The sequence below is a fragment of the Ostrinia nubilalis genome, chromosome 22, assembly GCF_963855985.1.
Source record: "Ostrinia nubilalis chromosome 22, ilOstNubi1.1, whole genome shotgun sequence".
Taxonomy (NCBI): domain Eukaryota; kingdom Metazoa; phylum Arthropoda; class Insecta; order Lepidoptera; family Crambidae; genus Ostrinia; species Ostrinia nubilalis.
The window spans coordinates 13,273,467-13,300,335 of NC_087109.1; the positions used below are offsets into that span (position 1 = coordinate 13,273,467).

At 43.3% G+C, this 26,869-nt stretch overlaps 3 protein-coding genes across 3 annotated transcripts; 1 reads left to right on the forward strand and 2 right to left on the reverse strand.

The window, feature by feature from the left end:
- Window positions 1-330: 330 nt before the first annotated feature.
- Window positions 331-14,188, reverse strand: LOC135083103 (prolow-density lipoprotein receptor-related protein 1-like). Its single transcript, XM_063977870.1, has 10 exons — window positions 14,107-14,188; window positions 13,808-14,034; window positions 13,388-13,468; window positions 12,925-13,031; window positions 11,907-12,121; window positions 11,016-11,149; window positions 8,587-8,716; window positions 7,347-7,561; window positions 768-983; window positions 331-444 (listed from the first exon to the last, which is right to left on the reverse strand). The coding sequence occupies exons 1-10, from the start codon at window positions 14,180-14,182 to the stop codon at window positions 331-333; spliced, it is 1,515 nt and encodes a 504-aa protein (XP_063833940.1). The 5' UTR covers window positions 14,183-14,188.
- A 499-nt stretch (window positions 14,189-14,687) lies between these two features.
- LOC135083104 (uncharacterized) lies at window positions 14,688-15,638 on the forward strand. The gene has a single exon (XM_063977871.1). It carries the CDS (start codon window positions 14,688-14,690, stop codon window positions 15,636-15,638), a length of 951 nt encoding a protein of 316 aa, XP_063833941.1.
- Window positions 15,639-16,592: 954 nt separating this feature from the next.
- Window positions 16,593-25,683, reverse strand: LOC135083105 (sortilin-related receptor-like). Its single transcript, XM_063977872.1, has 7 exons — window positions 25,668-25,683; window positions 24,479-24,661; window positions 23,772-23,953; window positions 23,028-23,316; window positions 21,685-21,846; window positions 20,377-20,542; window positions 16,593-16,665 (listed from the first exon to the last, which is right to left on the reverse strand). The coding sequence occupies exons 1-7, from the start codon at window positions 25,681-25,683 to the stop codon at window positions 16,593-16,595; spliced, it is 1,071 nt and encodes a 356-aa protein (XP_063833942.1).
- Window positions 25,684-26,869: the final 1,186 nt, after the last annotated feature.

Below are 26,869 nucleotides of genomic sequence, written 5' to 3' on the forward strand. Positions count from 1 at the left end.
TTTAGAGCAAATATGCCATAAGCCTTTAGTTAGATAAACAAGAAAGTATTGTCATTCGTGTCTCACCGCGTCGCAATCTCTCTCATCGCTGCCATCAGCGCAGTGCGTTACCCCATCGCAGATGTGCGCGGAGTGCAGGCAGGCAGATATTTTATGCCTTAAGCTTTTAAATAAACAAAATGTATTATCACACATAGACAAGTCTCACCGCGTCGCAGTCCCTCTCATCGCTACCATCAGCGCAGTGCGTGACTCCGTCGCAGATATGCACGGGGTGCAGGCAGGCGGATATTTTATGCCATAAGCCCTTAGATAAACAAGAATGTATTGTCACTCGTGTCTCACCGCGTCGCAGTCCCTCTCATCGCTGCCGTCAGCGCAGTGCGTGACCCCGTCGCAGATGTGCGCGGGGTGCAGGCAGGCAGATATTTTATGCCATAAGCCCTTAGATAAACAAGAATGTATTGTCACTAATGTCTCACCGCGTCGCAATCCCTCTCATCGCTGCCGTCAGCGCAGTGCGTGACTCCATCGCAGATATGCGCGGAGTGCAGGCAGGCAGATATTGTATGCCATAAGCCTTTAGATAAACAAGAATGTATTGTCACTCGTGTCTCACCGCGTCGCAGTCCCTCTCATCGCTGCCGTCAGCGCAGTGCGTGACTCCATCGCAGATGTGCGCGGGGTGCAAGCGGGCAGATATTTTATGCCATAAGCCTTTAAATAAATAAAATATATCTAATCTATCACACATAGACAAGTCTCACCGCGTCGCAATCCCTCTCATCGCTGCCGTCAGCGCAGTGCGTGACTCCGTCGCAGATGTGCGCAGGGTGCAGGCAAGCGGGCGCGGGCCCGGCGGTGGTGGTGGCAGCACCGGGCGCGTCGAGGCTGGCGTGCGCGGAGCCGCACTGGAACTGGCCGGGCGCGCAGCGGAACGTGGGACACGACGCCGGCTCGTCCGACCCGTCGCCGCAGTCGTCCTGCAACAAGGATAATATTCTTTCTTTAATTAGGGGTTAGTTCCCTTACACTTGGTGATAGTATGTTGATGTAGTTAAGTTTAGATGCAGTAGTTGAGTACGAGTAGGATAAGTTTTCGGGAGCGGAATGTTAAATGAAAGTGTCCGTCACCGATGAGCTTTTTTATTGCACTGAAAAATATTATAACAATTGAGTTAAGCGTTGACGGTAAAATGCGGTGTCGGCGAAATATAAAATGTCGAGTGTGCTCGTACAAATTACATACAATATGTCTAACTTTTGTTGACTGTGTTCCGTCACTTCTCAGCACCAGGAGGCGTAGTGTGAGTTTACGTCGAACGCATGCGATGTCGACTGCGTAAAAAAGTTACATTAAATGTATTTTTTAATGCAAGACAAGGAAGGTATCACAAGCAGCCAAAAAAGTGTATTTCCTTGCTCGAGAGTTCAGTAAGAAAAATGATTACGCTTTTTGCTGGACGGCTCATGGAAAGATATTTGTTCGTAAACGTGAAGGTGCTCCATCACGCCGCATTGACTCTCAGGCAGATTTAGATCTACTGCTCTCTACTCCAGATAAGTGACTAGATAAGTTAGCACAGTTTTCTTTATGTATAATTTATAAATCATTATTTTTTTACAATTTTGCTAATTATATTACATTTGAAATGAATAACCACATATTACCACTTACTACACAATGTTACATTGCCGCCACACCAAACTATCACTCCAATACACTTGCATATGCACATTTACACTTCAACACAACTAACACTGGTTTCCACAGCTATACTTTTCAACTAGTTTCATCTGTTTCAAGCATTGCAATAATATTCAAAATTAACCCTCTGTTAAATCAAATCTGTGCCACAGAGTTTATCTGTGAAAGTGCTGCTCTTTGAGGACATATCTAATAATATCGACTCGGTTGAGGTAGCTGAGTCACTCACTTGCTGTCCTGAAAGTGTTAAAACTTATATTAATCCTCTATGTAAGTCACTTAAAATCATACATACCAATATACGTAGCATAAACTGCAATATGGATGTCCTTGAGGTTCTTTTAAGAAGAATCTGTATCCAATGTGACATCATTATTCTTACAGAGTGCTGGCTAAGTAAAGTTAGTATGATTCCTCATTTAGATGGTTACACTTCTTATTCGTCTGATTATAAGAACCAAAACGATGGCGTAGTTATCTATGTTCGCTCCGACATTAAACATAACATCTCTTCACCATCTTTGTTGGACGCAACCTGTCTAAGACTAAACTTTAATCACGAGTATGCTATTCTTGCTATATATCGCTCACCTTCATTTAAGAATATCGATAATTTCTGCAATAGCCTTGATAACTGTTTGACTCATATGAAATCTACCAAATCAGTGGCAGTAATCGGTGATATTAACATAAATATCTCTTCAACCAGCAATGACTCCAATGGCTCCAAATATCTTGACGTCATGTCCCATCACGGACTTCTAGCAGCTCATTTCTTTCCGACTCATTTTGGTAATTGTATTGTTAAAGCACAAATCATACAGTTTTGAGAAAGCACAAATCCATGCCTTATAACCCTGACTTCACCAATAGGAGGAGGAAAGATATTGTTGCACATGCTCCTAGATTTAAAACCTTCTTTGCAAAAAAGCAATATGATAGGCGTTCTGTGTATCTCTATAACTTACTTAATAAGGAGATTAATATTTATGACAAAAATTACTTCGAGTGCAAGAAACTTTTAATGAAATGGCTGAAGCCAAAATCTTATGACGACATTGAGACAATCTTAAACTAAACTAATAAAATATAAATAAAAATAAAACACACATGTACACATTCACACATACACTCACTCACTCACATACACACTCACACACACACACACACACACACACACACACACACACACACACACACACACACACACACACACACACACATACACTCACTCACTCCGCGCGCGCCATCCCCCTTACTTTGTTACTACAGATATGTTACTTAGTATACCTAGTTGATATTATGTAGTATTAGTGCTTACTTTTATTTTTGTATAAGTACCTATTGAATTGTATTTACGCACACATTATATTCCAAGGAAGAGCGATGTCTCCTGGCACAGGCTTCTTTAAGCTTAAAAGGAGGCATCGATCATTATTAATTATAAGCAATTCCGCTGGTAATGAAATAAAGATTTATTTATTATTATTATTATTATTATAGTGTAAAAGAAAAGTTATGTTAATAAGATCTTTATTTGCCTCATATGTTTGTTTCTGTGATGCTAACTTAGTACAGTGGTAAACAAGTATTGACCACATTATGCTTAAGACGGACAAACCTGCAAAAACTTTTGTCCTTGACTCCTTGGTAACAGATCATGCTCCATTATTGTTATGCCTAGATTGTAAAACTGAAAGAAACGTGACTAATAAAAGCATCGTAAAAATTAATTACACAGCTCTATCTCAAAACCTTGCCAATGCTGACTATACAAACGTATTCAACGCTACTGATGCTAATCTTGCAGCCGTTGCTCTTACTGACTTGATTTCAGAAGCTATTAAGTTAAACTCCAAAACAATAAATATTCCTCACCGTCTTCGTTTTATTAAGCCGTGGCTTACTCCAGGACTCGTGCGCTGCATCAGACATCGTGATGAATTGCACAGGAAAGCAAAGAAGGATCCCAGTAATAGTATAGCTCAATTAATTTACACAAGGTATCGCAACTATTGCAATAATCTTCTAAAAAAGTTAAAAATCGAACATCAAAAATCTGAACTATTAAAAAACAAAGGTAACCCGAAAGGACTATGGAATACAATTAATAAAATAGCTAATATTAAAAAACCCTCTCTGCCCCCTTGTGAATTACTTAATCTTGCTAAAGACCCACTTGACTCAGTAAACAAAGTCAATGACTATTTCGCGGCAGTCGGTGCCAATTTAGCCAACAAAATTTTAACAAATCACCACACTAACAGAGTTGATCAGGATGAACATGATGGAAAATCAGTATCACCGCTTGATTCAATGGTTCTGTTTGATACTGATTGTGAGGAGATTGAAAGGATAATAATTAGTTTGAAAAATAACTCAGCTGTTGGCTCTGATGGAATTCCAACTATGGTCATCAAAAGTGCTAAAAATGCTCTCATACCTCCCCTTACGTTTTTCTTTAATTTGTGTCTAAACACCGGTGTCTTCCCGGATATTCTGAAAAGAGCTTTAGTACATCCTATTTACAAAAGATTTACAAAAGTGGTGGCAGGGACAGTGTCGAGAACTATAGGCCGATATCGGTACTGTCGGTAGTCTCAAAAATCCTAGAAAAAGTGTTAAATAAGAGACTAACGTTATTCTTGGAGCACAATAATATCATTGCATCTAACCAATACGGTTTTAGGAAAAATAAATCTACAGAAGACGCTACCCTATTACTCACTGAAACAGTTACTAAACATCTTGATAACAACTCAAAGGTTATTGGCGTATTTCTCGATTTGTCTAAGGCCTTCGACACTGTCCCTATTCCTCTACTGATTAATAAAATGGAATCGATTGGAGTACGGGGAGTAGCACTTGATATTTTTCGTAGTTATCTCGGTGACAGAACGCAGTATGTTAAAATAAACGACTTCACAAGTAATGAAGCTCATCTCTCGTTCGGTGTGCCGCAGGGTAGTGTCTTGGGACCTACCCTATTTCTGGTATATATTAATAGCCTGTGTCAAAAATCTCTCCTAAACTGCAAAATCATCACGTACGCTGATGATACAGCGTTAATTGTACACGGAAAGAGCTGGGATGAGACTCGTTCTCATACTGAAGTGGCGCTTCGTAATGTAATGCAATGGCTTAACCTTAACTTATTAACTTTAAATATAAATAAAACTAAATACATCACCTTCTCACTAACCGCCTGTACGCAACCACCTGCAAATTATAGTGTGCGTGCGCATCAGTGTGATCGCCTTATTGATTGTGCCTGCCCTGTACTCCCAAGAACTACTACAATAAAGTATCTGGGACTCACTGTTGATTGTTTGCTAAAATGGAGTTACCACATAGACAATTTGATCAGTCGCATTAGAAAATTAATTCCGATATTTAGATGTCTCAGAGGTTCGGCTGACCGTGATACCCTAATGTGCGTTTATTATTCTCTTGCTCAGAGCTTACTCCAGTATTGTATCGTCGTTTGGGGTGGTGTAGGAATTACTGCTATGCTTCCCTTGGAACGTGCTCAAAGGGCAATTTTAAAAGTCATGTTTGGTAAGCCCCGTCGATATAATACTTCTCTTCTATATCAAGAATCCAAAGTCATTACGGTAAGACAACTTTTTATCTTGTATGCAATTCTCCGGAAACACAAAGACATAGATCCCTCGAAAATTCCACCTCGTAAAAACAAGCGCATTTGCCCCATTGAACCCCATAGAACGTCCCTTGCAAAATCTCAATACTATGTTTGTAGCTGCCTCTTATACAACAAAGCCAATAAAATCAATGACATCGTTGCATTGCCCTCGTACAAATGCAAACAGGTCGTTCGAAAGTGGTTGATGAGTCTCAGTTATAGAGAAACAGAGGAAACCCTCATAAACCCATAATTTATGGTCTTTAAGACTATAATCTGCACTTATTAATTTTCGAATACACACGCATACACACACACACACACACACACACACACACACACACACACACACACACACACACACACACACACACACGCACACATACACACATGATAATATAGTGGTAATTTCTCTTATCCAATCCAAATTTTCAATAATAAGACTATTAATAATGTTACTTAACTAGTATTATATAAACTCCATTTAACCTAATTAGTATAACACAGGGTGGAAAGCGCTGGCAGCTGTGACACAGTTTATACTAGTACAGCTGTCAACGTGTACCTCTTGTTAAGTTATGTGGGTACGTAAGTACTTATCCATTATTTATCTGAGATGTTAATTGTAAATTACACTTTACTTATAAGAGGAATTCTTGTACTTACTTGAAAGTTCAATAAATATATTATTATTATTATTATTATTTGACCGCAATCGCACCTGGATTTTACAGCGCCCCTAGCGGAAACTTTCAAGAACTAAAATTTTCATTTAATTTTTTAACGCGCTCGCTAATGACGATGTTTGATGTACTGACACTAAGCCCTCGGTCCATATATTGTTCTGAAAAGATGGTAGGGCGAAAGGGCCTAAGTACTGAATAAATGATTAGATTTTAATGAGGGCTATCAATTGAGAATGTTACTAGGCATGCAAAATCACTTGAAACCTATGTTACAGTTAAGCTTTTACATTTACAAATACTTTAGTTTTTATTTCATTCAAAAATACCCAGTAGTTATGATTTTATAGGCATTCAAAGTTCGCTTAAATATTGAGTCCCGCCGACGGTCACGTGACCCCGTATGACGTACATTCACAGCGTCCGCTCACTAGAAAACGGATATAAACATACTTAATTATTTTTTTTGTAAATACAAACTTATTATACATATTAACACCCAGACCCATCACAGAAATTAAAATTGAACCAAACCCAAACTTGATGCGATTGTGTCGTTTTATTGCGAATTACCTTCCAGCTCCATCATTAGACCCCGATTACTATATAGAATTAAAATACTCATCAATACAAAACGAACGAGCCCAAACTCGATGCATTTAAGTCGTTTTATTATAGAGTTCCTATGGCCACCTTCCAGCTCCATCATCAGATCAGCTCCATGTCATTATAATATTGCATGGTCATCCAAATCACATGTGTTTGCGAAATTTCAGCTTAATCGGTTGCCTGGAAGTGGGTCTTAATTCAGCTTGCAAGATTCCACCCATACAAATATGAGCCAGTCACTGTAATATGACGTCACGCGCATAAAATGGCGGGCCGGCCGCCGCCCGCACTTTTAAAATTCAATATCTTGGAAACTAATTGACGTATCGAAATAATTCTTTCACGTGTATTTTTTATTTTTAACAGAGAATACAGAAAGCTAAAAAACAAAATTAGTGAACATTCTTCATTTTATACTTAACAGTTGGCACCCCTGGCGATTGACAGGACCTTACTCTACAGTGGCGCCATCTTGATGAGTGCAATTGCGATAGTCCTCCTACCACTTTAGCGCTCACCAGTTGGTGCCACTGTCTTCGCTACTAGCAAGTGACAGGACCTCACTCTACAGTGGCGCTAACTGGTGAGCGCTAAAACGATAGCCCTCATTGAATTTATAAACAGAACAATAAAAGTGTTGTTTGAGAGCCCACTTCTTAATTACATGATTTGATTTGAGATGAGCCGGCAGTTTCATACGAACCTGCGTGTCGCAGCGCCACCAGAAGGGGATGCACTTGAGCGTGGTGGCGCAGACGAACTGCGCCTCGGTGCAGTTGGGCGCGCACGTGCGCCCGTCGGGTCTTAGCACGAAGTGCTCGGGGCACTCGCAGCGCGCGCCCGCCGCGCCGCCCTCCTCGGCGGGTGTCAGCAGGCATAGTCCGGAGCAGTTCAGAGATGCACACAGCGCTGACAGCTCTAGGGGTGGACAAGGAAGTTTTTGAAACAGTAAATACATATAAAATAACAACAATACAACAAGAACAGAAACAATGGTAAGCACTGAACAACTGTGTCAATGGGCTCAGTATTTATCTGGCCTTCCACAGACACTCTTATTTTTGCCATTGCGTATACTTTCGAGGAGCACCGACTTAAAAATTGTGTTGCCTATAAACTGCTATCTTTATACAACTTTGTTTTGGTGTGAGACTGAATCAAAATGCCTCTCTTTGAAAATATTATCAAAAGTACCTGTGCTCGTGACTTCGTAGGTGCGAAAATAGTTTGAATATTTTTTTCCATTTCCGCAACATTTTCATTGACCCCAGTTACTATTGCTCGTTTCGTAATGGTATGTAGCCTTTCTTAATAAATGGGCTAACACAAAAATAGTTTTTCAAATTAGACCAGCAGTTCCCTCGATTAGCGCGTTTAACCAACCAAATAAACTCTTCAGCTTTATAAATGTTGCGGGTTATAAGACAGTTAGCTTTCCCCCGGGACTACTTAGAGCGTTTTCACATTAGGGCGTTAGTAGCACGACTGCAGTGCGGCAGCGGCGTGTTTATAATGTGAAGGCATGCATCTACTGTCAAATCTATACTAATATTATAAAGCTGAAGAGTTTGTTTGTTTGTTTACTTGAACGCGCTAATCTCGGGAACTACTGGTTCGATTTGAAAAATTCTTTCAGTGTTAGAAAGCCCATTTATCGAGGAAGGCTATAGGCCATACTATCACGCTACGAGTAATAGTTGCAGAGCAAAAATGAAAAATGTTGCGAAAACGGGTTTTCACGTGTACGAATAAGCGGGCACAGCTAGTAGTATGATATTTTCGGCAGCGCGTCTGTCGCGCGTTTGTCACGATGCTAAATCGCCTAAATATGAAAGCGCTCTTAACCTTCACTTGTTGGGTTTTATTAGAGACCAAACTGTAGATCCTGACTATACAGGAGTAGCAGTGGTAGGATAGGTCCCGTTAATGTGTGAGTGACTGACCGGGCATGGGCGGCTGGCGCGCGGGGTGCAGCACGCGCAGGTCCATGGGCTTGTGCACGGTGGACAGCAGCGTGCGGCAGTCGTGCGCGCCGCCGCGCTCCAGCGCAGCGCCCAGCGACACGTTGCCCGTCTGCAAACATAAAGCCGCCTATATTACATTGTTCCATTCATTCACGATGCGCGTGCCCAGCGACACGTTGCCCGTCTGCGCACATAAAGCTAACTACATTACGTTGTTCTGTTCACGATGCGGTACAGAGAGTTAAGCAAGGACCTGTTTATCACTAGGACCTCACAAGTAGTCGCAGTAACTGGATCGCACTGCGCGAGTTCGCGCACTCAATCAGGCGAAGTTTCGAGGAGAAGTGATGATATTATTATCAACGTATTTATGGTGTCAAGCTCCAGATGGGGAAAATTGACTATGAGAAGGGACATGGATCAGATAAATTTGTAGGGAGTCAAGCAAAGCGCCCGGGGAAAGGAGCCGCGAGCAAGTAAGTACCCGCACGTTCTCCTGAGATTCGATTCATACGCCGTGAGGCAGGAAGAACCATGGATGGCGGTGGGGTTTGTTCTATTTTCGAACAACGTTTGACGAACTTCAAACGGCTCAAAGACTTCGCGTGCAAATGGTACAGGAGGAGGACGGCCCCGAGCGGCTGGGCGCCGTAGGGTGCCACCCGTTTTGGTGATCGTTGCAGCCTCAGAAGGGGTGGAGTCAGTCTTCTTCTTCTTTTTGTATATGGCCAGGTCTTTGATATGTCAAAAAGAGGTTACACAATTTTACTAAAAAAGAATCTTGAGTAACACCGGCTAAAAAATTAAAAACTTAGATTTATAAGACTTGGACCTGTCAACAGCACTGGACCAGGGGTGATTCACTGTTTGCACTCTGAATGAGAGGCGTGAAGTCACCATTCAATTGAGAATGTTACTAGGTATGCAAAATCACTTGAAACCTATGTTACAGTTAAGCTTTTACATTTACAAATACATTAGTTTTTATTTCATTCAAAAATACCCAGTAGTTATGATTTTATAGGCATTCAAAGTTCGCTTAAATATTGAGTCCCGCCGACGGTCACGTGACCCCGTGTGACGTACATTCACAGCGTCCGCTCACTAGAAAACGGATATAAACATACTTAAATATTTTTTTTTTGTAAATACAAACTTATTATACATATTAACACCCAGACCCATCACAGAAATTAAAATTGAACCAAACCCAAACTTGATGCGATTGTGTCGTTTTATTGCGAATTACCTTCCAGCTCCATCATTAGACCCCGATTACTATATAGAATTAAAATACTCATCAATACAAAACGAACGAGCCCAAACTCGATGCATTTAAGTCGTTTTATTATAGAGTTCCTATGGCCATCTTCCAGCTCCATCATCAGATCAGCTCCATGTCATCATAATATTGCATGGTCATCCAAATCACATGTGTTTGCGAAATTTCAGCTTAATCGGTTGCCTGGAAGTGGGTCTTAATTCAGTTTGCAAGATTCCACCCATACAAATATGAGCCAGTCGTTGTAATATGACGTCACGCGCATAAAATGGCGGGCCGGCCGCCGCCCGCACTTTTAAAATTCAATATCTTGGAAACTAATTAACGTATCGAAATAATTCTTTCACGTGTATTTTTTATTTTTAACAGAGAATACAGAAAGCTAAAAAACAAAATTAGTGAACATTCTTCATTGGCGCGAAATATTTGTTATGCATATACTCGTATTTTCATGATTCTTTCCCAAATATTAATGGTTTTACTTATATTTTCAAGTTTTATTAATAGAAAAAAATTGGAAATTCGCCATTCCCATAAATTGTTAATCTGACAGATCTTTCTACAAAATTTGTGGTCACTAGAGGTGCCGTCATCGTGCACACAGCGAATGCAATAGTATTAGCAGGCCTGTTCATCTCCGCGAGTTTACATCGAAAACAAAACACGCACGATGGCCCACCTACAGGATACTATTCGACAAGGCCTCACATACGAGCGAACATTGACTCACGCACGCGTATTCTTGTGTATGATGGAAGAAAATAAAGAAAATGGTGTACTAAATACTGTGCAGTATTTAACTGCCTAAATAATAATAAAAACACAGAATGTACTTTTTTAAGTTGCCTCAAGACACTGAGAGGTAAATAAGTAGTTATTATTATTCATGATAATTCATGCTAAATCATGTATTTTCCGCAGTTTGGCACCTCACGTCACATCATTTTACCGAAGTCAGCCCTATAGCTTCGGCGCAGTGCCGATCACTGACGTTTGTCAACAAAATGGTGCTTGACTCTTGAGACAGGCTAAGTTACACCATATTGTTAATGACATTGAGCATACATTTTTTTAAATACCTTCGCGAAGTAAAACTTATTCTGTGGTATTAGGTGTATTGTCCGACCTGGTAGAGGCGCGGCGGCAGGCGGCGACGGCGGCAGCTCTCGAGCGAGCGCGTCTCCCAGTCGCTCCAGTACACGCGGCCCGCCCACGCCGCCACCGCGAACACGTGGTGCAGCCGCAGCCACGGCATGCGCTCTGCACACGATTACAACGTTACTCTCACCTTTCAACTAAAGCCTGGTCCGTGAGCACGTAGAATCCCGCCCAATGACCCCAAGCTACCCATCCTTATCGCTCGCGCGTAATTATATTGCTGTCGCGACTGTGCGACGGGATTGTCATTGGACGGGATTCTACGTGCTCACGGACCAGGCTTTACAGTATCTTAACAAAAGCACGCAACTGATAAATCTAATCATAGATTTTTTTTAAACAAGCTCACTAGTGACGACTTTTGATGAAAACTTATATTAAGCCATTTGGAGACTTAAAAGAACCAAAAAAAATTTAATTTTTAGTAACAACGGCTCATTGATAAGTGAACCCAGTGGATCTCTGAGTCACCGTCCACGGCGGCGTAGCGTACTAGATGCGTACGCGTCTTTGTTCGCTTGATGTACAACTGCATACTCATTGCGTACACACTACACAATTATGCGTATGCGACGCTGCTGTTTCGTCGACAGATTAAGCGCAATTTGCAAACATTACTATGAGGTCTAACAGTGCGCGTGGACGCACATGGTCAAAACTCAAAAAAAACTCAAACCTCATTTATTTCTGTAAATAGGCATAAAAAAAACACTTTTACACACATATGTGACATACGAATCAATCACAGAGCTCTATTCAACGCCGTGCGTTCGATTTGCTGCTTAAGCAAGCATCGTTTGTGAATACGGGCGTTAGTGTGCTGAGAGGTGCACAAAGGACAATATAAACATGTACTAACCACGAGAGAGCAGCACGCGCACATTATTGCCGTCAAGATCAGCGACGGCGATGTAGTCCTCGCGTGCATCCGCGAAGTACAGCTCCTTGGAAGCCGGCGACACCGTGAGCGCGTTGGGCCAGCCCAGCCCGGCCAGCAGGATCCGTCGCGCGCTGCCGTCCAAGCCGGCGCGCCCGATGTGCGCCGCGCCGCCCCAGTCCGACCAGTACAGCGTGCTGAGGACATAGGAACTTGTTAACGGGGGCACTGAACGATGTGTTTACACGACGAACCCTACACCTTTCATTGGTCATCTCAACCTTTCGGTTATACTGGCTGAATCAAGAGAACCACTCGTTAACGAAGACACTGAATGATGTGTTTGTAACACGACGAACCCTCCACCTTTTCATGGTCATCCCTTTCGGTTTTACAGACCAAATCACAGTAGACGTGTGCGGAATGAGGGCTATCGTTTTTATACTTAACAGTTGGCACCCCTGGCGATTGACAGGACCTTCCTCTACAGTGGCGCCATCTTGATGAGTGCAAATGCGATAGTCCTCCTACCACTTTAGCGCTCACCAGTTGGTGCCACTGTCTTCGCTACTAGCAAGTGACAGGACCTTACTCTACAGTGGCGCTAACTGGTGAGCGCTAAAACGATAGCCCTCATTGCGTCTGCCCACCCGTCGCGGTTGCATTCTAACGCTCCACATTCTTCATCATCATCATTTCAGCCACAGGACGTCCATTGCTGTACACAGGCCTTCCACCCAATGACTTCACATCGCCCGGTTGGTAGCGGCCTGCATCCAGCACCTTTATGAGGTCATTGGCCTTGTGGTGGACGTTCCTACGCTGAATTCTTCTACATTCTTCGCTCCCTACAAATTCTTACAAATTCTTTGACTCTTTGTCTCGTCACAATACAGATGGCACCCTATGGCACTGGGTAGATCCTTGCCAGCCGTACGCGAAGTTCGCCTCCTATGAGACGAGATCTGTATACCAACGTAACACAACAGTGTCCACTCACCCTTGCGCCGGGTGCAGCGCGAGCGCACGCGGCTCCTGCAGCCCGCCGCGCAGTAACACGCGCCGGTGCGCGCCGTCCAGACGCGATACTTCGATCGTATCAGTTCCCTGTCAACATTCAGCGAGGTTTTAGTCGCCACCTCGTCTACATAACTGATTCAAGCGTTCATCTTTAAGACGATAAAAATGTATATTACAATGCGTCCTACGCCCGTTTTCACCATCAATCCGTAATTTTTAATTAAGTGACCCCCTATGGTAACACATAACAGGCATTTTGTTTTTATAGAGGTCACTTAAAAATTAGGAATTAATGGTGAAAACGGGCACTAGTCCCTGACACGATTATAAAAGCATCTAATTTTTTTCAAGTCCTTATTTTTAAAACGGCAATTATAAGCAACAACTAATTTCGATTGAGGGACGAAACTTAAATTTTACGTGAGGCAAATATGCCACGGTACCTTGTCGCACCAGTAGAGGTTCTCGCCGACCCAGTCCACGGCCAACCCGTCGGGGTTCTGCAGCGTGGCGCCGTGCAGCATCTGCGGGGGAGACACGTGAATGTTGTGGTGGCAATATGGTATGTCATCCACTTTGTTCACCTGGGTAATATCACTTAGGTGAAGAAAGTGGAATTTTAGGGTTCTTATATAACCTCGGAACCATTTCACCAAACTTAATGACAGTGGATGACATAACTTTAGGCGAAGTGCTTCATCATCATTTCATCGACAGGTTGTCCACTGCTGAACGAACATATGCCTTCCCCAATTATTTCCATATCGCGCGGGTTGACCTGCATCCAGCGCCTTCCTAGCAGGAAGGCCTCTTTCTTATGAGGTCGTCGGTGCACCTGCTGAGGTCGTGTCGTCGTGTCTCACCTGGAAGTCGCCGGCGGGCGTGGCGTCGCGCCAGTGCGCGCGGCAGTGGCGGCGCACGCAGGAGCCGGCGCGCGTGACGTCGCTCCACAGCAGGCAGCGCGCGCGCCACCAGGCGTCCAGCGCGACCGCGTTGCTGAGGTTGTGCGCCAGCAGCCACGACGCGCCGCCCTCCAGCGCCGCTTGCCGGATGTAGTACCGGTTCGTGAAGATCAGCGTCGCCGCCACGGCTGTCAGTCAAAGGTAGTATGAGGTGCATTGTTGACAGAAATCGCTCGCCCAGCATAGCTCCTGGTACTCACTCGATATCGGCGTGCAGCTGATGCGGTCCGCCATCAGTTTGTAGCCCTCCTCACACGAGCACACGAAGCTGCCCATAGTGTTTCTGCAAGCGACAATCACCCGGTGATTCAGTAAATAGAAACGGAAGAATTTCATAAGACTTATCTATTGGAGTGACGCACGGGCCCCGGTTCGCAATAGACGTAAAAATATTGCCTCCCGGTTTCATTTCGTGTTCAGTTGTTTAAAGTGTTTGTGCCAAAGCTACCTATATATCATTGTGTAGCCTACCAAACATCCTTGCTACTAGTGAAACAACTTTTGAAATCCGACGACAAAGACCGAAGATACAAGCGTTTATATATTTCAAGTAAAACCCAACGGCCATCGCCGTGCACCAAAACGCCGCTCGCTTCTCCTAGCCGTAGGTACTGTTCGCCGACGGCGCAGCGCTGAGTCATAGCTTACTCCGCCCGGCCGCTCGACAGTAAACGAAGTAAACATGCCGAAGTCTTGCGCCGCTTGTAGTAATACGATTTCAAACCCTGAACACATGGAATGCAGTAAGTGCAAAAAGTTTTATGACTTACTATGCCTGAGAATGAAAAAAGACGCATGGAAAAAACTTTCTCAAATCCAAAAAGAAAAATGGCTATGTCCGTCCTGCTCCAGTGCCCTTCCTAAAAGTGATAACTCTGCCTCCCCCGCCCGCCCGGCCATTGCTAGTTGCGGCGAACAAGGTGCTGCTGACGCAGAAAATGTTAACATTACCCGGGGCAGTAGAACAAAGACGACAACAATCCCGTGCACTGACAGTGTAGTGAACCTATCAGACATACTACGCGAGTTAACCAAACTGAGAGAGGAGGTCGGTGAAATTAAGGTCCTACGTAAGGAATTTGTAAATCTACGCACCCAGGTCCTATCAATCTCCACTACACTGAATGAGACATTGACGGACTACAGGAAAAAACTGGAAGACGCCGAACGCGAGATCTCCACTCTTAAATGCACCTTGCTGCAGTCACAGAGGGACCAAGAAAGGCAGGAACAGAATGCTATCTGTGACGAGCTCGAGGTGGCCGGCATCCCAGAAGAGAACAACGAAGACCTACTCAAGACCATCATCATCACATCTAACAAACTAGGAGTGGACCTAAAGGAGACTGACGTGAGCTATGTGACCCGAGCTGGACCAAGACCCTCCAAAGCGAGTCAGGGGACAAAACCGCGTCCTATACTGGTGAAATTAGTGCGACGTATTAAGAGAGATGAAATCATCAAGGCCAGTAAACTACAAAAGAAGCTCACCACGGAGGGAGTCTCCCCCGGACCACACAAAGCCATATATATCAACGAGCGCCTCACGTTCAAGAACAGGATGTTGTTTCGTGACGCAAGACTGCGCTCAAGGACACAGAACTTTCGATTCTGCTGGGTTCGACATGGCTCCATTTACGTTCGAGAAAATGAGAACAAACCGGCGATCCGCATTCAGTGCCATGAAGACCTCGACTGCAAGATTGGGCCCGCCGGCAGCTCTCATCCTTGAACTACGAGTACCATCCTTCCTCCTCAATGTTGTCACTAGTCTCTTCTGCTTAATTGCGTACAGGGGTCTAAATCCCCACTTTATCCATCATTTTGTAGGTAAAACCATTAACTCATCACAACTCCACACATCACTTTACACTCACAACAATAACACACTTAATACAATACAGCATGTCTCAAAACAGAATTTCATAATACGACCACCTAAACCTAAAGTAATCTGCTATACATCAGCTTTCTTCGTGCTTTCAAGCAATGGCATTATTTATTTGCTTCTTAAACATAAACAATGTTTGACTCTCAGTTAGACATAGACCAGATTCTACACATTAATTGCCATTCGCTTGAGAGACCTGAAGATTGCTGCCCATTGCTTACGTCTAACTTAAATTTTAAGGTCCTAACTCTAAATATAAGGAGCGTACAGCGCAACCTTGACGATTTTTTAATAACTCTCAAAAGGCTTAACATGGAATTTGACATATTAATTCTTACCGAATGCTGGCTCAGCGAGAGTACCAACATTCCTGAAATACCCGGTTACAGTGCTTATCAAACAAAAAACTCCATAAATAAATGCAGTGGTGTAATAGGTTACGTCAAAAACGTTTGGAGCCCCACTGTCTATGAACCACTGTGTGAAGAATGCAATTTCTTAGCAATCCGTATGAATGATACACTTGTATTAGGAATGTATCGCTCTCCCTCCTTCGGTAACATAGACAGTTTCCTGTCATCTCTGAACAACATTTTAATTGATAACAGACATATGAAAACTGTTGTTTTGGCCGGTGATACCAACATAGACATTCTCAGTGACACTCTCAGCGAGAAGCTAACAGACTATACATGCCTCATGGCGGAGCACCAGCTGATACCAGCGATCACGTTACCAACACGAAACGCTGCGTGTCTCGACCATATTTATATTAGAAACGCGTCCCGTGCAGCACTAGGAATAGTATGTAACAGCAACATAACCGATCATGATATTTGTATCGCTGGGTTTTCCACGACTCATATGCCTAAACAGACCAAGAAAAGAGTCCAACGTAAAATTGACTCCCAGGGCCTACTTTTAGACCTGTCTGCATCTGACTGGACCCCTGTTCTGAATAGTACGGACACCAATGTAGCAGTCAACTTCTTTTCCAATACGTTGGATAAAGCTCTAGAAAAAAATTCAAAACTAGTCAAGACCTCCCGTTTGAATAATAACCTTAAAGCTTGGATAACACCTGGGCTAATTCGCTGTCAAAGAACTCGTGACAAATTACATCTACAGGCTAAAAAAAATCCTTCCGACCCCATAATACAAACCAGCTACAAGCGATACCGTAATTTTCTTACGGCACTTCTACATAGGGTCAAAAGTAAATATCAAAATGAACAGCTCGTTAGTAATAAAAACAATTCAAAAAAGCTATGGTCCACAGTAAAAGACATTTGTAATATATCTAGCAAGAATAGCGACGCTACTGGCTTACTTAAACTCGATCCAGACCCAACTAAATCTCTGAATACTACAAATAATTTCTTTACATCAGTTGGCCAAAATCTGGCCGAGAAAATTCTCACTAAACTCAAAGTTACTGAATCAAACTTGGCTTCTAAATTCGCTCGTTCTACCACTCCTTCAGAGTCTTTTTATATGTTACCAACCGACACGTCCGAAGTTGTTTCTTTCATAATGGGCCTAAGGGATGGAAGCGCGCCTGGTGTCGATGGCTACACCCCAAAACTTATAAAAGAAATACGCCACTTAATAATAGAACCTCTTGTGCATATATTCAATCTCAGCATATCTCAGGGCGTGTTCCCCAGTCGCTGGAAACAAGCAATAGTTACTCCTGTTCATAAAGAAGGCGACAAAACAATATCGTCAAACTACAGACCAATTTCTCTCCTATCCATCTTTTCAAAGCTTCTCGAAAAGGTCGTCAACAAACGTCTTGTTAATTATCTAGAAACCAACAAACTAATTTCAAATAGACAATTCGGATTCAGGAATGGGGTCTCCACGGAGGATGCAGTCTCTTTACTAACGGATAAGGTATCGAGCTTCCTTGACCAAAAGGAGTGTTGTATTGGTGTATTCATTGACTTGGCCAAGGCTTTCGATACTGTATCCTCCTCGATCCTGCTTCGGAAGATGGAATGCCTTGGCGTCAGGGGTACTCCACTGAGTTGGTTTGATAGTTACCTCACTGGGCGCTGCCAATCCGTTAAGGTGGGTGACTCCACCAGCAATATTTTACCAATAAATACTGGAGTTCCTCAGGGAAGTATTCTCGGCCCCAATCTCTTCTCGATCTATGTAAATGATCTCCTAGACCTACCCATACCTAATGCAAGTATTATATGCTACGCTGACGACACGGTTGTCCTGTTTAATGCCGCATCCTGGGAAAACACTCTTGAGTGCGCTGAAAGGGGCATGTCTAGTGTTGCGAACTGGCTAAACAGTAATCTGCTAACCCTAAACATAAATAAAACAACCTATATGGCGTTTCACAAAACCAAAGCTTCATCGCCAAAAAATATTTCAGAGGTAATCATTCACGACTGTCAGTCCTTAAGCCATTCTTACTTACGTGGCACCGCAAGAGACTGCAACTGCAAGTCAATAAAAAGATCTGGCTTCGTGAAATACCTGGGAGTGCTAGTGGATGAAAACCTCTCTTTTAAAAATCAAATAGCACACATATCTGCTCGACTTCGAAAAATGCTGTACATTATAAAAGCCCTTAGACGATCAGCCCCTATTGAAGTGCTCAATATGGTGTATATTGCATTGTGCCAATCCATTCTAATATATTGTATAGGTGTCTGGGGCGGCTCAAGTAAAACAACCTTTATTCAAGTAGAGAGATCACAACGCGCAATCCTAAGAGTAATGCTCAGCAAACCCTTTCGTTTCCCCACAGACATACTTTATAAAGAGGCGAAGGCACTTCGTGTCCGGCAGCTATACATATGGCGAGTCATCTGTGCGCAGCATAAGAAAACAATTATTCGTTCAGACTTTGAAACTCTTGCTAAAAAACGTACTTTTAGAATACCCCTACCTCCTGTCCGGACTACGTTTGCAAAGCGACTTCCTCTATATTCGCACCCCTACATATATAATAATGTAAATCGGAAATGTCCCTTGAAGGATTTAACCGTGTTTAAAGTGAAGCAGATTGTCAAGACTTGGTTATTGGACCTGAATTACTCTGCAACTGAAAAAATCCTTCCATCAAATATTAACTGACATGCTGCACATCTCCACAGTAAACACACACACACACACACACACACACACACACCTCACTCACATTCACACACACACACACACACACACACACACCTCACTCACACCGCACACACCTAGTCACAACCTTAGATCCTTAGATAGTAGTTTTTGCCTGCCTTTACGACGCTTTTACATTTCATTAGAACCTTCAAACTTTATTGTATCATAGTAGAACCGGAGCTTTTTTCACAGTATAATTATTGAAAGTAAATTAATCACTCACTGGCTGCTGCGATACAGGCCGCGAGCCTAGTGCAGGAGCCGCTGTTAAACTCAAATTATGTAACAATTTTAGCAATAAAGTTTATTTATTATTATTTATTATTATTATTATTATTATTAATTAAATTACACATTATAGAATAGAAGCACAAAATATAACAGAAGACAAACTCCATACTAAACGCCCTCGAGCCACGCACACATAGACACCGCTCTAGCAAGACTGTCTTGGACGAATGCGAGCGCGACGTGGCGCGACAGACGTTCGCCACACGTTCGCTGTGGTTCGCTTGAGTCACGCGCCGGTTAACCGCCTGTGATATTATTTTGTTTTGCGAAATTGACGAAAATGAGTGAACAGAAAAAGTCGTATTATAATTGTTCGGTATTTGGTTGCTTAAACTCATCAATAAATACCGAATTTTCATTTTTTAAATTACCAGTTGATTCGGGGAGGTAAGTAAGTTATTTATTTGAATTTCAATTGAAATTGAAAGCCAACTCAATTATTAGGAATATCGAATTGTTTTAGAGAGGTTTTAGGAATTATTGGATAACTAGCTTTTGCCCGCGGCTTCACCCGCGTAAAATTTAGTTTGTCACAGATCGTCATAAATTATAGCCTATATGTTATTCAGGGTTATAAACAATAATACTGTAAAGTTACATCAAAATCCGTTCAGTAGTTTTTGCGTGAAAGAGCAACAAACATCCAGACATCCAAACTTTCGCATTTATAATATTAGTTGGATAATAGTGTCAACCACTCAACTAAATACTACTTACTTCTCGTGTATTTGTTTGCAAACTATTACTATAATAACGTACTAAGTTAAATATAAATAAGTATACGTGGATATCTGTTATTGTCTTTCTTGCATAGTATTAAGAGTAACATTTTTCTATCGTAACGAAATAAACGCAACACATGACAAGACAACCCTAGCGCGACGGCCGAGCGTGCGAGCGAGAGAGGTATGCAAAGCGAGGTACATACATGAGTTTACCTTCTGTTATATTTTGTGATAGAAGGTACAAAAAATAAACCCATAATTACAGATTACAAATTTAAATTTAAAGTTTTGTGCGTACCCGGCAGCGGTACTATCGCCCGAGACCAACCTTGAGACAAATCTTGATGCTTGAAGCTCAAGATTCTGGCTATATAGTAATTGCAGTGAGTGGTGGGAAAGTGTGGTGGGATAGGCATGTATACCTGCAGCGGTGGTCGCAGGGGTCGTCCTCCTGGCACTCGTCGACGTCGCGGCAGGCGCCGCGCGGCCCGCGCCGCCAGCCCGCGCGGCACCAGCAGGCGCGGCCCACGGCCAGGTCGGTGCAGTTGTGCGCGCACTCGCCGTTCAGCACCGCGCACTCGTCCACGTCTGCCGGAGAGCTCGCGTCAGCGCTGCGGCAAGCCTTGTGAGCACTAAAGCCTGGTCCGTGAGCACGTAGAATCCCGTCCAATGACCCCAAGCTGTTCATCCTTGTCGCTCGCACGTAATTATGTTGCTGTCGCGCTCGCACACTTACTGCGGGCGCGCGTCGCACAGTCGCGACAGCAATATAATTACGCGCGAGCGATAAGGATGGGTAGCTTGCTCACGGACCAGGCTTTAGTCGAGTCATTTAGTAGAGCGACTCGGCTTTAGTAACTACTAATCGCTACTGACCAAAAAGCCGTTCGGACTTTGGTCGAGTACAGTTTACAAGTAATTAGTGGTTTTAGACTAAATCGCCCGATTTGGACTATCCTATCTGGTGAGCATGTGATCAGGGACGCGTGGTAAAGGAGTGCTATTCGTCTGTCAAAATAGAACAAAAGATGGATTCGACCAAACAAAAGTAAATATTAATCTCAGAATTAATCGTCAGTTATTCGACATTTTAATATATTTCCCATAGTGAAACTGTCATAGTGCCAGTTATACTTGGAATTGTTCTCGGATATAAATTTGGTCGAATCGAGCCTAAATAACATTTTAAAAAAATAAAACCGACTTCAAATGCGTGAACACAAAAAAAACTAAAAATTGCGTATAAAAAAGTTCATCCCCAATTTTCCACCCTTGGGGGTGAAATATTTTCTTCAAATTCGCATGAAACCACCCTTTTGATAATACCTATTCAACAAAAAAATAATCGTTCAAATTGATTTATAATCGGCGGAGATATTGCGTATAAAAAAGTTCATCCCCAATTTTCCACCCTTGGGGGTTGTTTTTTCTATTATTAAATTTAAATGGGACCACCCTTGAGGTATTACCTATACGCCGAAAAAAGATTTGTTCAAATCGGTTCATAATTGGCGGAGTTATCGCGTAACAAACATAGAAAAAAAAAAAAAAAAAAAACATACGGGTCGAATTGAGAACCTCCTCCTTTTTTTTGAAGTCGGTTGACAAAGTAAACCTACTCGATTAAATTTTTGGACACCTTTAGCTATTAAATTATTCGCCACTCGACTAATGCAAACAAGACTTTAGCGCTGCGTTAAATCTCGTGTACTACACGGCCAGCTACTCACTGCAGGCGCGCTCGTCGCTGTAGTCGCCGCAGTCGTCGGCGCCGTCGCACAGCGCGCGCGGCGGCACGCACGCGCCCGAGCCGCAGCGCCACAGCCCGCGCGCGCACGCCGCCGCCGCCGCCAGCGGCGAGTCCGGCCCGCCGAACGCCGTCGCGAACGAGCCTGCGCAAGAGGAGGCTGTCGGTAACGCTTCGCCTCGAGTCGCTGATGTCGTGACTGTATAACTACAGAGAAAATCTGCTATGCCGGCAGTTCAATTTAAAATTTTCAAATTATACACATCATGCGTTTCTATGTCATATCTGCATACGTATTTTTGAACTTGAACGGTTTAGACGTATAATGTCAAAAGCGCAAAATGTCAAATCCATAAAAATCTTAAACCTAACCTTACGTATTCTACTTTATTTTATTAACTCAGCGGTTAAACTAATCAACAAAATTAAAACAGGATAAAAATATCATAAATTAATATTTTTTATGGATTTGACACGCCGTGTGGTGACGGCAGAGTAGAATACATTTGTCACCAACTCCAACTCTTCCCGCGGGTGTCGTAAGAGGCGACTTAGGGACACTACACATCAAACAGAGAACGGGCAGCAGCGCTCTCTGAAAAACATCAATATTTTAAACTGCGATCTCCAACCCGCCTGCCAAGCGTGGGGATTATGGCAATACCCTCCACTATAGTGAAGGAGGCTCATAGTCCAGCAGTGGACTGTAAAGGGCTGTTTATGATGGATTTGACATTTTGCGCTTTTGACATTATGCGTCTAAACCTTTTTGAACGCCCTGACAGCTCATATAAAATGGAGAACAGTGTTGCTAAGATATATTGACTACTTAGGCCGGCAATACACGGACAGCTCGAGCAGTTAGTCAGTGATCAACATACACGGACCGCTCTTGCAGTCAAGAGTCAACAGCTTGAAGCAGACAGTGATAACTGCTCGAGAAGTTGGTATTATCATGACATTTTTTTCTGCAAATAAACTTATTTGATTTGATTTGATTTAACTGCTCAACAAATCACAAGCGCGCGCGCCTTGGAATGAAGAAAGTGGGCGGAGGTCACTGCGCGAGAGCTGTCGACAGCTCGAGCAGTCAGTGTATGGCTGGCGACTACTTGACCGCACGATGAAAATTCACCGTGCTGCGACCGCCCGAATTAGTTGCAACTGCACGAGCGGTTCGTGTATGTGCGTCCATAGAACTCTACAGTTCACTGTGCAGTCGCAGCTTGAAGCTGTCGACCCTGACTGTTTCAAGCGGTCCGTGTATTGCCGGCCTTAGATGCCACGAACAACATGTTTACGTTTAATAAATAAATAAATACTGACTGCAGACGAGCGGGTCCTCGTCGGTGCCGGCGCCGCCGCCGCCGCCGTCCTCGCAGTGGTCGCGGCCGTCGCACTGCAGCTCGCGCGGCAGGCAGCGCCCGGCGCAGTACAGCGCGCCCGGCCCGGCCGCCGCGCACAGCGGGTGCACAGCAGGCTTTGGTGGCTCCGCGGGCGCTGGTAAAGGTTCCGTCGGCTCCACGCTTGGTTCGCCTGCCGGGGTGCCGTGCGAGCAGCCTGGTGGTTCGTCGGAGCCGTCCTCGCAGTCCGCGTCGCCATCGCAAAACGCCTCCTGCACAAGTATCGATGTAAATTCAAACAAATTACATTTGACGTCAAGCCCTTGGACTGAGCACCAAAAAAAATTATTAGAAAAAATATGTGATTATAAAATCTGTCAAGAGTGACTGTGAAGAATATTATTTTTAATTTTATATGCAAACTAATAAAGAAATGAGCTAATTAATTTTTAGTGACCAGACGTGTGAAACTGGTCTCCCTATGTTCAGTTCAGTTCAAATGTTTATTTGCTAAAAAAACACAGTAATACAGGGTGACAATATTACAGTAGGATCATGTGTTCAGTCTGCCCGCAGACGTGCAAAAATTACATAATTCAATATAGAGTTTTAGAGTGGTTTTCAATCAGTACTGGTCTGTATTTTCAGATTCTTATCGGGTGTAGAGCGATACCACAGCTCAGAAGCAAGCTCGTCACTGTGGAGTCTTCGATGTTAGTGTACTGACCTGCCGCACGCAGACGCGCGAGGCGGCGCAGCGGAAGGCGCGCGGCGGGCAGACACACGCGGCCTCGTCGGCGGCGCCGGGGCAGTCGTGCGCGCCGTCACAGCGCGCGCTCGCCGCCACGCACGGCCCGCGCGCGCCGCACGCGAACTGATCGGCTGTGCACGTGATGTTCGCGCCGTGCCCTGCGGAGCGAACGAGCGGCGAGTGGCCAGTGAGCCGAGACGTCGATGTACAGGGTGATTTTGCAAACAGTTGCCTTTTTAGGAGCGACTCAGAATCAGTATAGTTGTTGCAATTTACGAAGGCGAGTGAGCTTTATATGTACAGGTACACACAAGTAAAACTCTTTGCCTTCGTGAGTTGCAAGAACTATAACTTAATCGATTTACGTAAAATTTATTTAATTATTTTTATCCGTCCGTAAAATATCTTGACAACAGAAAGAATTAGATATGTGATCGTATTATTTCGTATAATGCCTAACAGTTGGCCACATGCGATATAATATTTTGCATCGGAACAATTTACCCCCGGCACTTTCAGCCCCGGTCTCCCCTACAGACAGTTAACTGCAAAGCTTAATAAATATGATGGTAGGCGAAAATAAGCCTTAGCTTTTAAAACTTAAGATATGGGCACCCGCGAATTAATACAAATACCACTATTAAAAATGTAATATTTTTGGAAACTGTATAATTAGTGCGTACGGCTGCAGTGTAGGGTCTCGTCGGAGCCGTCGGCGCAGTCCATGCGGCCGTCGCAGCGCCAGGCCAGCGGCACGCACTCGGCGCCCGCGCCCGTCCCGCCCGTATCGTCCTCGCCGCCGCAGCGGAACTGCTCCGGCCCGCACACGTCGCCCGCCAAGGTGCTGGGCTCCGTTGGAGGATCGACTGGGGACAAATGCGGCGATTATTTGTTTATTATCAGGTAACTATCAGGGACAACAGTGTTGTGATCAACATAAAATTTGAATTATAATTAATTTTTTTTAAAAATAAAACCGACTTCAAATGCGTGAAAACAAAATAAAACTAAAAATTGAAAATATTGCGTATAAAAAAGTTCATCCCCAATTTTCCACCCTTGGGGGTGAAATATTTTCTTCAAATTCGCATGAAACCACCCTTTTGATAATACCTATTCAACAAAAAAATAATCGTTCAAATTGATTTATAATCGGCGGAGATATTGCGTATAAAAAAGTTCATCCCCAATTTTCCACCTTTGGGGGTTGTTTTTTCTATTATTAAATTTAAATGGGACCACCCTTGAGGTATTACCTATACGCCGAAAAAAGATTTGTTCAAATCGGTTCATAATTGGCGGAGTTATCGCGTAACAAACATAGAAAAAAAAAAAAACATACGGGTCGAATTGAGAACCTCCTCCTTTTTTGAAGTCGGTTGAAAATATGGTTAATGTTTAACTAGTAGTAGTAGTAGTAAAATATTTAACTTTATGCTCTGAGTGATTGAGTCTGATGTCAAATCAGCGGTGCACGGTAAAACCAAAACTGGTTTTTGTGACATCGTCAATGGTCATTATTAATATTTGGAAATACTATGTAATTTGTTTTAAATAATAAAATAATAATTATTATTTATTGAAATAAAACAACCCTTTTAGCTGTCAAATGTAAAGAAATGTTATATTGATTTTTAAAATAAAAAAAGTTTTAAAACCTCTTTCGATTTCCAACATGTAGAACGATGAAATAATTACTACGACGAACTAACGATGAAATAATTTCTCAGATCGATCCAATAATTTTGGAGCCCACTGCAATGTTTCCTTTTTATAATATTTATTTATTTATATTTATCAGAAATTAAATCTACTGAAAAATTATGAAAAGAAAACAATGAACGCAACATGCGTCCTAATACGAGCAGGTACCTGTGGGGCAGTCCATCTCGTCGGAGCCGTCGGGGCAGTCGGCGCTGCCGTCGCAGGCCCAGGCGGGCAGGTAGCAGGCGCGGCCGCCGGCGCACGCGCGCGCGTCCGGCCCCAGCGCCGCGCACGAGGCCGCCGGGCACGCGCGCTCGTCCGACGCGTCCGGGCACTGCACGGCGCCGTCGCAGCGCGCAGACACGTTCACGCAGCCGCCCGACGAGCATCTGCCGGACGGGATTGTGATTGGGGCATACTCGGAGGGAAACCTACTCGACTGTAGATTCGATAGGAAGACTGCGCTCGCTTCGGTCACCCGAAGCGAATTTATTCATACGGTACGCTAATTTCTATTATTATATGCTTCGCGATATTCTCACATCCAAAATACTGCAGTCTCATTAAAAAAAAAACTCATTAAAACTCATTTATTTCTGTAAATAGGATTAAAAAAAAGCACTTTTACACGTCCCAGTATTAACCCTACCACTGCTTCAGGACAATAAATGGGCCAGTGCTGAGATGAAGCAGCGCAAGAAACTCAGTCACCATTGTCAGCCTCTTTTTCAAAGGTTTACATGCTTTAAAATGTACAAAGTTATAAATATTTATGCGAGCTAGGCAGTAACGTATCCCAAACATTTTTATCTTTTAAATAATCATCGACTTTATAGTAGCCCTTTTTCATTAAGGTACTTTTAATATGTGCTTTGAATTTATGAATGGGTAGTTCTACAACAGTTTGTGGTAATTTATTAAAGAATTTAATACATTTTCCCATAAATGAATTACCAATCTTATGCAATCTGAAATTTGGAACGGCAAGTTTATTTTTGTTTCTTGTATTAAAGTTATGCAAATCGCTCTTTTTCGTGAATTGCTCAAGATAAAAGTCTTTGACCAGTGTGAATTGGCAGAGATTTTTTTTTATGTGACAGGAGGCAAACGAGCAAACGAATCACCTGATGGTAAGTGATTACCGTCGCCCATAGACACCCGCAGACCCAGGGACGTTACAGGTGCGTTGCCGGCCTTTAAGGTGAAGATACGCTCTCCTCTTGAAAGCTTGCAGGTCGTATCTGTCCGGAAACACCGCAGACGACAGTCCATTCCACAGTTTGGTTGTACGGGGCAGGAAGTTTCTGGAGAAACGTACCGTTGTGGACTGCCAACCATCGAAGTGATGAGGATGGAAGTGCTGTCGGGTA

What these genes read in the sequence shown, in the direction of transcription:
- LOC135083103 (XM_063977870.1), bottom strand. Translation starts at nt 14,182, where the DNA reads ATGGGCAGCTTCGTGTGCTCGTGTGAGGAGGGCTACAAACTGATGGCG. An exon ending in CAGCTGCACGCCGATATCGA is followed by an intron (nt 14,035 to 14,106) that starts GTGAGTACCAGG and finishes TTTGACTGACAG; the next exon opens with CCGTGGCGGCGACGCTGATC. An exon ending in ACCTCTACTGGTGCGACAAG is followed by an intron (nt 13,032 to 13,387) that starts GTACCGTGGCAT and finishes GAATGTTGACAG; the next exon opens with GGAACTGATACGATCGAAGT.
- LOC135083104 (XM_063977871.1), top strand. Translation starts at nt 14,688, where the DNA reads ATGAAAAAAGACGCATGGAAAAAACTTTCTCAAATCCAAAAAGAAAAA.
- LOC135083105 (XM_063977872.1), bottom strand. An exon ending in CGAGACCCTACACTGCAGCC is followed by an intron (nt 23,954 to 24,478) that starts GTACGCACTAAT and finishes TTCGCTCCGCAG; the next exon opens with GGCACGGCGCGAACATCACG. An exon ending in CGCGCGTCTGCGTGCGGCAG is followed by an intron (nt 23,317 to 23,771) that starts GTCAGTACACTA and finishes ATACTTGTGCAG; the next exon opens with GAGGCGTTTTGCGATGGCGA.